The sequence below is a fragment of the Populus euphratica genome, unplaced genomic scaffold (genome assembly GCF_000495115.2).
Source record: "Populus euphratica unplaced genomic scaffold, PopEup_1.0 scaffold120.1, whole genome shotgun sequence".
NCBI classification, from domain to species: Eukaryota; Viridiplantae; Streptophyta; class Magnoliopsida; order Malpighiales; family Salicaceae; genus Populus; species Populus euphratica.
The window spans coordinates 753149-765610 of record NW_011499918.1 but is presented as its reverse complement, the minus strand read 5'-3'; the positions used below and the strand labels follow the sequence as shown (position 1 = coordinate 765610).

Here is a 12462-nt window from a genome sequence, read left to right as displayed (position 1 = left end):
AAAACTACAAGCATTATGAACCGTTCAAGTTCTATCTAGCTATTTTGTGACCCATCATACTCGCTTCTTGAAGATTTTTTTCCAGATATTTTCACATCCCTCCACTTGCTACACATCCTTAAATACCCATCATCTAAAATCTCATCTCTCAAGCCCTCTTCTGTAGCTTTCTCCAATTTCTTTTACACAGTCAAAAACCCTTTAGCAAACCTTATCAAAAACTCCTTCAATTATAGCCATGGCCTCTACCCTTACCTCCTCTCTATCTATAAACCTCAAATCCTCTTTCCTGGATCACAAATCATCCTTCCATGGCACACCTATCACAACTACTGGACGTTTCACTCCAATCAAATCCACCTCTTCTGCCATTACCATGTCCTTGGCACAACCTTCATATGATCTTCAGTCCTTTAAGTTCCAGCCCATCAAAGAATCCATCGTCTCTCGGGAAATGACTCGTCGTTACATGACAGACATGGTTACTTATGCAGACACTGATGTTGTCATTGTTGGTGCTGGCTCTGCTGGTCTTTCTTGTGCTTATGAGCTAAGCAAGAACCCTTCAGTTCGCGTTGCTATAATTGAGCAATCGGTTAGCCCTGGAGGCGGTGCATGGCTTGGTGGCCAGCTGTTTTCAGCTATGATTGTGCGTAAACCAGCTCATAGATTTCTCGATGAGCTCGAAATTGAATATGACGAGGCAGATAACTATGTGGTTATCAAGCATGCAGCTTTGTTCACTTCAACAATCATGAGCAAACTCTTGGCTAGGCCTAATGTGAAGCTGTTTAATGCTGTGGCAGCAGAGGATTTAATAGTGAAAGGAGGCAGAGTTTCTGGTGTGGTTACTAACTGGGCTTTAGTGTCTATGAACCATGACACTCAATCTTGCATGGACCCTAATGTCATGGAGGCTAAGGTTGTGGTTAGTTCCTGTGGACACGACGGGCCTTTTGGTGCCACTGGAGTGAAGAGATTGAAGAGTATTGGCATGATTGACAGTGTTCCAGGAATGAAAGCACTTGACATGAACGCGGCAGAAGATGCAATTGTTAGACTTACAAGAGAGATTGTGCCTGGCATGATTGTTACAGGCATGGAAGTTGCAGAAATTGATGGAGCACCAAGAATGGTAAATCTTCGATTACCATAATTTTTTTTTTCATATCAAGTTCATGTGAAAATCATACTGTATCATAAACTAATGATGATCATTAACTTAATTTTTGCAGGGTCCAACATTTGGGGCAATGATGATCTCAGGGCAGAAGGCTGCACACTTGGCATTGAAGGCTTTGGGGCAACCAAATGCCCTAGATGGAACATTCAGTCTACAGCCAGAGCTTGTGCTTGCTGCTTCCGAGGCTGGAGAGATAGTTGATGCATGAACATAGTAGGACTTTTTGATTAGGAACTTGTATTTATATATTTCGAACCTTCGCATGAACACGATCTCCACATGATGTACTACTTGTCCCGAACTTAAGATATCGTTTCATTTCATTTTATTTTATTTATAGACTTATGTGAGCCGTGGGGTTATTTTCAAAACCTAGTTTTATTTAATTTTGTGGCAATGAAAACAAATATTTTTTAAAGTTCCAATAATTTGAATTCTAGAATAAAAATGTATTTCTTCAATTAAAATTTATTTTTATTTGATAAAGTCATGTCTCTTTTATTAACAACATGGTTTTTTTGAATAAAAAATTAAAAAATTAAAAAAATTATTTGTAACAACGATTTAAATTCAAGGTAAAAAAATATTTGTTTAATTTAGCCAAAAATCCCTCTTTGTATTGATTTTTTTAAAATTTTGATGAGAGCATGTCTTTTTATATAAAAAACATAATTTTTTATCATATAGAAACGTATCATTTTGCAAAGCAATTCTCAATAAAAATAAATAAAAAATAATGTCTCTGATATTTTTATATAACTATATAAAAAATAATCATTAATCAGAGTAAAAATATAGAACATATACTTTATTCTTATTGAGTATTCGCGTGCAATTTATTTTGGAAAACTATGCATATTAATTTTATACATAATTATGTAAAAATATATAAATATTATAGTAAAAGCTCAAATTTTATTTTAAAAAGCATGCCATAATGAAATTATTTTTAAATATTATTTTAATTATTTATTTAAATAATTTTTATTTTAAAATATTAAAAAAATCAAAAATAAAAAAACCAAGCCCAAGAGTGCTGATCTAAAAGGAAGGCTAATGCACCCTTGGCCTTTTTACAGAAAAGGACTAGAGTAGCTATGGCCTGTGAGCTTGCTTGGGTTTGAGATGCCTAGCATGTGTACGTACTTGTCATTTTTTTCTTTTCAATGATGAATAATATGTTTTTTACTCGGGAAGATGAATTGCTGTGTTGCAACAAACTTGATCAAGAAAGGTGATTGAAAAGTTATAATATGAGTTTTGGAACTTCAAAACTAAATTTTCAATCTTTATTTTATTTTCCTAGCTAGAAACACATACAAAAATCATCCTTAGAACCTCAAACTCCATTTCTAAGGCTAAAATACACTTTAAAATCAAATCAAACTTAGGAATGAGACTGAGATTTATACATATATTTTTTTAGGATTGGTTAATAAAATATAGAGCTGATAATTTACAATTGATGCATTCATCAATAGCGTGTTCATTCCTCCAAACTTACAATACATACATCTTGAAAATTTAATTGTAAATTCAAAAATAAGTCGATGAGATAAATATAATTTAATTCTTATCTCAAGCTCTTAAGATTGCTATGAACAATATATATTTCAAATATTTTTTTAATAAAAAAAAGATTAAATAAAATATGTAAATAGATTTATCAAATACTTATTATAACTAATATGAAACATTGTCGTTTTACATCTAGATAGGCTTAATAAAATCTTATATATTCAAGATAAAAATTAATAAAGAATATATCTATGTAAATAAAATTCATTGTTTCAAAACTTGTTAAGCTTGATGAGTTTACTAGAGATTTGGCTAGCTTCAATCTTGATCTAGTTTTAATTGAAAAAAAAAAAAAAGCTTTATCAATTATACTCAGTCCAAATCTAGTTATTTACTATTAATTTTTTTTTTAAAATATTTTTAATTAAAATAATATCAATTTCATTATTTAGAAAAAAAAGTTTAGAAAGGTTTTATTTTATAATTAATTCAGATTAATTTTATTCATTTATAATCTAAACCTAACCTGATATAATTTTAAAACCGCACCTTACTTGATATAGTTTTAAAACTACGGTAAAATTAGCCAAACATCAACATCGTACGTACTTCTTTAAGAAATCAGTTACCAAGCCCGTATTGAAGATCTAACATTGAATGTGTCTTGAACTTTGCTGCCTAAAGCAACCCTGAGATCAAAATTCAAACACTTCAAAACTATGTTCTTCCCGAGGAGGGGAAACTGGAAAGTCAAAGTGTATCTGCGTGGAAAGTGGTCTCCAAAAATAGTATAATAATCGTGTGGTTTATATGGTGTTTGTATGGGTCCCACTTATCGGCTATGATGATGAAAAATACAGAGTTTTGGACCGATTGCTTAGGTGTACAGACTATAGAGCATGCACTGCCGATAAGCCTCTCTTTTCACTCCTCACGTTAAGGCCTGTCATAAAATTCAGAGAAAGTGGCGAGGCCAGATTTCAAAAACGAGAAGGTTCTCCTGTCAGAAAGTTAGAATATGTAATTTCACAAAGCGTTTTTTTTTTTTTCTAAATCAAGTTAAAACTATGTCCTTTTTAAAAAAAAATAATAATAAATCTCCTACTTCTTATCTTTGAAAATAAAAACAATGGGACCTTTAACGTTACTGGAATATAATAGATGGGTATTTTTTATATAAAATCTACATTATTAAACTTAAATCAATGGATTAATAATGAAATAACTATATAGTCTAATATTTGAAAGCTTATCACAATATTACAGTGGATTGCATATAGTAACCAAAATTGAAAACAAACTATGAGTACGCATTTTTTATCAAAATTTTTACACTATTAAAAATTTTATAAATTGAAAAAATATTAAAATATTATAGATCTAAAAACATATTAGATTCAAAAGCATTTGAGTTTGATAATTAGTCAAACCTAAAGTAATATGGGTCTGAAAAACATATTAGACCCAATATAATATAGATCCAAAACAATTGAGTTTAATAATCAACTAAACCTCATAGTAACATAGATTTAGTGAACATGCTAAACCTATGACATCTAAGTTTGACAAACATATTAAACTTAAAACATTTAAACTTGAAAATCAGCAAAACCTAAGGCAATATAGGTCCGGTGAATATGTCAGACTTAGAATACTTGAATTTGACAATCAAATTAAACTCAAGGTAATATGAGTTTGGAAAATGCATCACATCCAAGATATTTGAATTTGACATTTTAAATATCTTGATTAAGACTATTTTTACAAGTGCTTAAGTTTTTATTATTAATCTCGTGTCCCTTGATCTAAAGAGAAGAAATCCAATTATTTTCGCTTGTTGATTAATCACTATCTTAAATACTAAATAATTATTATTTATAAATTTTGAAAAACCATCACATTTTAAAAACAATTGCGGCCTATTGTTGGCTGTTTTACATTGTTTTTTCTTTAATGATAATAAAATAAATTATGTGAATAATTAGAGGAATGTAAATCCTAAATATCTCTAATAATATTAGAATAAGAATGAGATTTATTAGAAAGGGAAGATAAGCAGCGATGAGGTTCTAACCAACCAGATTCATTTCAAGAGAAGGACTTTTCTTCCTAACATTGCTAATTATATTTTATACTTAACTCTGAAATGTGACTAACCTTCAATTTGAATTGGGATTGTTATGATTTTTTATAGCATTTATTTTTTCTCACTTGGTATTAATTTTTAACTTTTTTATTAATTGAAATTGGATTTAGAAAATTTCTATTCTAAAAATAAAATCAAAAGACAATAAAATTTAATATATATATATATATATATATATGTGTGTGTGTGTGTGTGTGTGTGTGAATATCAATTTTAAATTCATATATATATATATATATATATATGTGTGTGTGTGTGTGTGTGTGTGTGAATATCAATTTTAAATTCTTAATTACTTTTGATTATTAAAAAAAGAATCTATTATACCATTGATTTCATTATTTTATTAAGAAAATATGAATAATTAAAAATTAATAAGGAATCGAATAATATATAACGCAACTCTTATACTATCATAAGTATTTGATCTTAAAGGATTTTGATGTGCATTGATATAGTATAATAGATTATTTTTTTTTTTATTTTCTTGCTTTTGTACTTCATCCAAAAAATATTCAATACCCATCTTAAATTAAAACTTATGATGTGAGCTTTAAATTTATTTAAGTAAAAATAATTTATAATAAATCTATGTTATGAAATTGTGATTCAAAGTATATATTTAGTTGAAAAATTTTATATTCTTTAACTTGGAACTATTTTTTTTTTTATCTCCATGCATGCCAAGAGAAAATCATTATATGCGATGATGATTTAATAGATAGTATATTATTATTGATTAGTTTTTCAATATATTAACAGATAAACGATTCATTTTTCTTAATCACATAGAGTCCACCATCATTCATCTAATGGTTTAATTAAACTTGGATTGAACTGTCCCTTTTGACGTTTGATCACTTAGTTTCAAAAAAAAAAAAAAACTTTAATTCTATGACATTTGATCCTGATTTGTTAAATTGCACTCTGTGCATGATATGAATGTTGCTTATGGGCCTTAGATCGCCATAGCTATCTTCTTATCCATTTTGGACCACTTAACAAGCCTAAAAATCCAATCCAATCTCACTTAATAAAATGGCGCAAAGCATGTGGTTAGTCAAAAACCCACACACGCATACACAAACAGATGTAATGAATTTGTGGGCCCGAATTTAATTAAATAATAAAAAAATATAAATGGACCAATCTAAATAAAAAAAATCTGAGAAAAGGATCAAAAAAAGAAAAAAAACCAATGAAACTGAGATTTCAACCAATCAAATATGAAAATGAAAGAATAAAACTAAAAAAAACCTCTTGAGTTTGAATTATGTATTTATAGATATTTCTCTCTTTGATGGAATATTTTCCACATACAATCCCATGTGTTCTCTTAACTCACATAATAAAAAGAAGAAAAGAGAATTATATATATATATATATATATATGGATCAGTTGATTCTTCCAGTACCAAATACCAACCGTTAACAGAGATGTATTATAAATTTCACCTACATTATTTATTGAAATCTACTTCATATGTTCAATGTATTTTAAATTTGTATCTAGAAAACGTGATAACTATAGAAATAGGTATGGTGCATTAAGAAAAATTGGTTTAGAAATTTATAGCGAAAAGTATCTTTGATATATATATATATAAGGATATTATTAGGTCAGATATTTAGCATCAGCCGGGAGTAAATGTATTCTTGAATAATTTTGATAGCAGACCTCTTACATCAATATGGTGCATTAAGAAAAGTTTATTAAATTTTTCGAGTCGAGTAAAAGAAAAAAGTTAAGAATGGAGTGAACTCCATCGAACCAACCTTTTAAACTTACCCTTCAATAAATACAATGAAGGAATTCTGGCTAAACTCGAGAAGAGTTCAAACAGGAAAATAAATTACATAATAATAATGATAGTAAATAAAAGGCAAGCAAATTAAATCAATATCATCCATATATGTTCATTATCATCACTGACAGAAAGTGTCTGTCGGCATGTTTTTCATCGGCAATTTTCCATTCCGTTGATAAGATTGTTGGAAAAAAGAAATTCATTGATGGTTTTATACACGAAAAATAGACACCAAAATTTTTTTTTTGCTAGAAATATACCAACAAAAATATTCCGTCAGTGATAATGGCATACGAAGTAAATATTTTTCAACTCTCGGTGAATACCGACAAATGACATCAATTTATGAAGATGTCGATGATTATAGCATTTGTAGTAAATGTTTATCAACTCTAGGTAAAATATCAATGAAATGTTTCTGTCTATGATGACGTCGATAATTGTGGCATTTTCAATAAATATTTTTTTAACACTTTGTAAAGTACTGACGGAAACACTCGGTCTAGAAATTCATCTGTGATGTTTTTTTTTTAAATTTAAAAAAAAGTTGAATGAATAATATAAAATTATATAAATTAATAGTAAAAAACGAATTATGTAAATAAAATTGTATTAAACATAAAAAATAAAAAATAAAGTTAAATAATATTTATAACAAATTTAATGTGTTTCAAAAAAAAAAAAAACTAGAACAATGACGAAGCGGGAGGAGGAGGAGGAGGTGGTAGAGGCTGGTCATTCCCGAGATGAAACGTCTAAAAAAGAGGCTTACATGTATCATCATCCCTCTTTGATCTAATGTCCATGATCATTTGATAAAGGTGTTGATAATCCATCGAGAGTTGAGTGTATTGTTGTTTCAAAACCATAAACTCCTCAGACTGGGTGCTTGATCCTGATTGGAAGCTCCTGACAGTTGAGACACTACAGGTCATCTGCAAGTTCTTTGCTGTAGTTTTAGAGAACCTGTACACTTGATTTTTATTAGGTCTATCGGACGATCCTATCTCTATCCATAAAACTGGATTGAAATCTAGATAGATTAAAGGATCGTCCTCATATCTTTCTCTCAACTGGTTATTATAGATCTCTTGAAAATAAAAAAGAAATTATCATATTCAATTTAAGAAAAATAATAACTTACAAAATAAAATAGTTGAATGAATATACCATGAAATGTTGAGTGCGGTTGTCAACGAACTATTGCACCCCTTTTTAGCAGTCTTCACTTCGCATGTACGTATATACAAACAGTTCCATTGGGCTCGGCTCAAGTCCAAAAGACATAACCTATAGAAAAAACATTAATTAAGTAACAAGAAATTAATTAAATGATATATTTCATTTAAATTAATTTTACTATCCGTTTCGCATGTGCAACAAACAGAATGGAGTTACTGATGTGCGTTGTCATCAAACCATGAATTTGTCAGTTTTGGTTGCCAACACCAGACTATGAGTGTTGTGTGAACCGATCAAACATCACGTGCTCAATATACTATGGCCACATATCTCCTGAGATGTATAGTGGGAAATCCCTTTAAAAACCGCCACATCGTTCCATCTTTGGAGACCACTATCTCTTTTTTTTTTTTTGCCTTTTTTGTACTTTATACCAAAAATCATGCAACCTACTTTCATAGTGATAAATTAGATTTCAAAACATTTTTTTTTAAATATCATATTGTTTTCGATGTTACCTAGTTGCTGCGTAAAACTTGACTCCATTGAAATAATAAAATCTCTATGGACGATTTAAACACCGATGATATTACTCAAATGACATCAATATTTATGAACCTAAAAATAAATTAAATTCATGGAATATTGATTAGTTATTTATAAATTATGTTATAATTAAGAAAAAAACTAAAATAAAAAAAAATTACATTGAAAGGTCATCCTTCCAATATGCCTCGTACTTGCCGGTGAATTGATTTTGCTGTGAATGCATACCGCCTCTGCGCTGTGAAACTACTCTAGAAGAGGTAGTATTGCAAGACTGTATAGGTGCCTCTTCTTGATCGACACCTAATGACTTGTCATCCTCACTACTAGAAAAACTAGTTGTGATCATATATAAGCGACAAGCTGTTGATTTCGTTCTACGTATCTATATAATTTTATACGAATAATTATATAATTAAATTTGATTATTAAAAAAATTCAGCAGCACTCCCCTATACTGGAGACTACCCAAAGTTCTCAAATCTGCAAATATTGACAATAGCCACAATGAATTGACCCCATTCAAAAATCTTATATATAACCTAACATCTATATAAATAACAATTAAAATTAATGCAAATAATTAAACACATATCATGCAATACCAATTAAACAATAATAATTAAATTTATTCCTATATATTTAATTACTAATTACAAGGTAAATTCACCAAAGTATTCAATTATTATGGCAATACAAACAATAAAATATATTCAACAAATTAAAAAAATATAGATTTTAGGAATGAAAAATGCTTACCTTAATAATGTGTTTATTTCAAGACTTTATCTATCTTATAAAAATACACCAAAACAAAAAACACAATAAAAATAATAATAACTAAAACAAAGAAAATATAAAAAAATAAAATCATTAAGCATATTAAATGGGAATACATATCATTAATTTGTTGAAGATAGAATTAGAGATTACAAGCAACAAACAATAGTTTTGAAGCAAATGAGAGAAATAAAATGAAAATGAAAGCTTTGAAAGGAAGCAGATGAGAAAATGAACTTAAAAGGAGGTCATTGGGATTTATAGCGCAATTTTACCGACAGAATATTTAAATAATATTATTTTTTAATTATTCAGTCGGTGTATTTTTCAAAATCTATCGATAAATTTTGAATTTCACGCTAAAATTTTTAAATGACACTCTATAATTTTTATAGTCTGTCAGTAAATACACGCGGTCGTATTAATACCCATATTTTGAAATTTGTATTGTCCGTTAGTCATTTTGTTGGTAATTGTGAGTTGCGCCGACCAATACCGACGAACAGTATTTGTATATAGAAACATCAATTATTATGGCATTTCCAGTAGATGTTTTGCAATTCTGTGTAAAATGTTGATGGAATGTATTTGTTTGTAAAGTCGTTGGTGATTGTGACATTTCTAGTAAATATTTTTACAACTCTTTATTAAATGCCGATGGACAATACAATCAGTCAGTATAGACATCGGTGATTATGCACTGTGCATGAAAGATTATGTTTGTATTAACTATTTACTTTCTTGCAAATACTTAAATTACAAACTGATCATCGCATAAAAACAATAACAACAGTTAACACTTATAAAATAAATATTTTGTGTTACTATTAAAATATCATCCATAATATATATTATGCTATAAAAAAATGCTTCGCACTTTCCGTGATTCTAATAGTTGGTCAGAATTTTCTTCTTCTTCATCGTCAATTGAATAGTTATCAGCTCCATCATAATCTTTAATAAGAATATCATTATCTCCATTGACATTTGCTTTTCCGCTAGAGCTTAAAACAACATTCAACTCTTCTATGTCAATATCAATAAGATTATAATCGAAAACATGAAAATTTGAATTTTCTTCCAACTCAATTGAAGGAGCAGCTCAATATGGTTCAATCAACTTACTAACTTGAAAGAAACACAAAAATTTGAATTTTCTTCTAACTCAATTAAAAAAGCAACTCGATATGGTTCAACCAATTTACTAACTTGAAAGACTTTATCCACACACTTATGTATTTATTCTCAACCTAAACAACCTCAACACGACCCCCGAGTTTCGTATTTAAAATAGATAAATAATCAACTCTTGATTGATCCTTTTTAAAGGAAGGGGTATATATGTGATAAACTTGTTGATATTGCTTTGCAAAATAAAAATATTGTTTACATTGTGGAGTCTAGCTTTTAGGTTGATTTCAACCAAACTATAATGAGGAACTACTTTGATTCCTCTGTTAGTGGTGTTATACTAATAGCATTTGAATAAAAACATTATATTTTACTCGCTATGATATTGGAATTCAACTACCTCTTCTAATTGATCAAAGTAATCAATTTCAAACTAACTACAAGTCTATCCATTAACATAAACATCGTTGTTGAATGTCTTTCTTCCATGCTCGTATTCTTCAGTAGCATTTAACTTTTCTTTTAGGGTCTAAGCTTAGTAAAGACAATAAAATAGCAGCACTCCTTCCCATTGGATAAACCTTGTATAAACGAGAATTTTGTAATGACATACAATAACTTTGCAAGAAATAATGTGTTTATGATAGTACTTACATATGTTCTAAACCACTTGTGGTAAATTGTTCATCTTGTAATTGAAAGATTTCGTACTTGATCAGCTTAACATTTTTAAAGTACTATAACATGCAGAAGTTAAGGCACATATTAATTTCCTGGTATCCTAAACCAAGGGGGTTCATTATAAACTTTGCAGCATAAAAGTTTTCTTTCAGCCTGTTTTCTTCAGGTAAAATGCTTTTCGTTCATTTAATAATTTTATCATAATCGACCTTACTTAACTCGTGATTTGACTTGATGGTTAACACCTGTGCTACGATTGATAATTTACTATGGTTTGTGCAGCCATCCTATAATGGTTTATTAGAATCTTTTAATAGATCTAAAAACCTTGCTGCTTCTACTTTAGATTCTTCTTCTACGATTGGATATTGACTGACATTACCTTGATTCATTCTCACTATATCCATAACCATATTCCTATAAAGATTACTTCGCAACTCTATGCATATTGCTAGTACTAGAAGTTGAACCAACTACTCTTTCTCTCATGCTTTTATTACAAATAAATAGTTTTCCATGTGCATATCAACATAGATAATCCTGCATGAACCCTTTGTGTAGAAGATGCATCATTATAACATCTGGATGGATATACTTTTTACTTTGACACTTCCTGTATGAACACCCAATATCACCTCCAGTAAAATTTCTAGGAATAGATATTATGAAATTAATAAACCCCTGAACCCCATTACAATAATCTATCCTCTATAATCTTTAAGGTGAATCTCGATACATGCATGAACAATTATCCATTCTATAGAACCTCTAAAAAATTATAATGACAACATGTATTAATTAACTATGTTAGGTAAATAAATTTACAAAAATATTGGTTAACCTCGAGATTATCCAACGAACTAATTAAAACTTTTCATAAATATTCATTATCAATTAACAAGCTATATACAAATTCATACATATATCAATTTACGGAAATTACAACTCTGCAATAGTATTGATAGAAATTAAAGTTGACTTGTTAAATAAGGTATTAATTATTTCATCACAACACATGTAATTTAGCAATTTAATAAAGTTTCAACAATTTACAAATAAATATAATTTTATAAAATCTAAAACAAATTATTACAAGTACAAAATTATACATTCATACTACAAATTTATTTCAGAAATAACAATAAAACATGTACATACACTAACAAAATACATATACTAAAAAGATAATAAAATTAACATTTAAATGTTAAAATTAAAAAGATAGATTTACTTATAAAAAATGATAAAATCCATAATAAATCAGAACATGGATGCTATAATTACAAAACTTAAAGAAATATGACTTGTGTTGAGAATTGGTCATTTTATTATACGGAGATCTTGTTTTAAATCTCTCGTTCAGTCTGTTGGTAAAATCACCCGTAAAAACTTCCATGTCATCAAATTGTTTTTTTCTTCAAATTCTATCTATTCCGTCTGTAATGTTGTCGGTATATATCAATTAACTAATTTTTTCAGTATATACC

The 12462-nt window shown here is 28.8% G+C and overlaps 1 protein-coding gene across 1 annotated transcript; it reads left to right on the top strand.

Annotated features, from left to right (window-relative positions):
• Window positions 1-131: 131 nt before the first annotated feature.
• Window positions 132-1516, top strand: LOC105134848 (thiamine thiazole synthase 2, chloroplastic-like). The gene is made up of 2 exons (XM_011039410.1): window positions 132-1135; window positions 1236-1516. The coding sequence occupies exons 1-2, from the start codon at window positions 239-241 to the stop codon at window positions 1389-1391; spliced, it is 1053 nt and encodes a 350-aa protein (XP_011037712.1). The 5' UTR covers window positions 132-238; the 3' UTR covers window positions 1392-1516.
• Window positions 1517-12462: the final 10946 nt, after the last annotated feature.

Coding starts and splice junctions, on each gene's coding strand:
- LOC105134848 (XM_011039410.1), top strand. CDS start 239: ATGGCCTCTACCCTTACCTCCTCTCTATCTATAAACCTCAAATCCTCT. Junction 1,136..1,235: donor TTGATGGAGCACCAAGAATG/GTAAATCTTCGA, acceptor TAATTTTTGCAG/GGTCCAACATTTGGGGCAAT.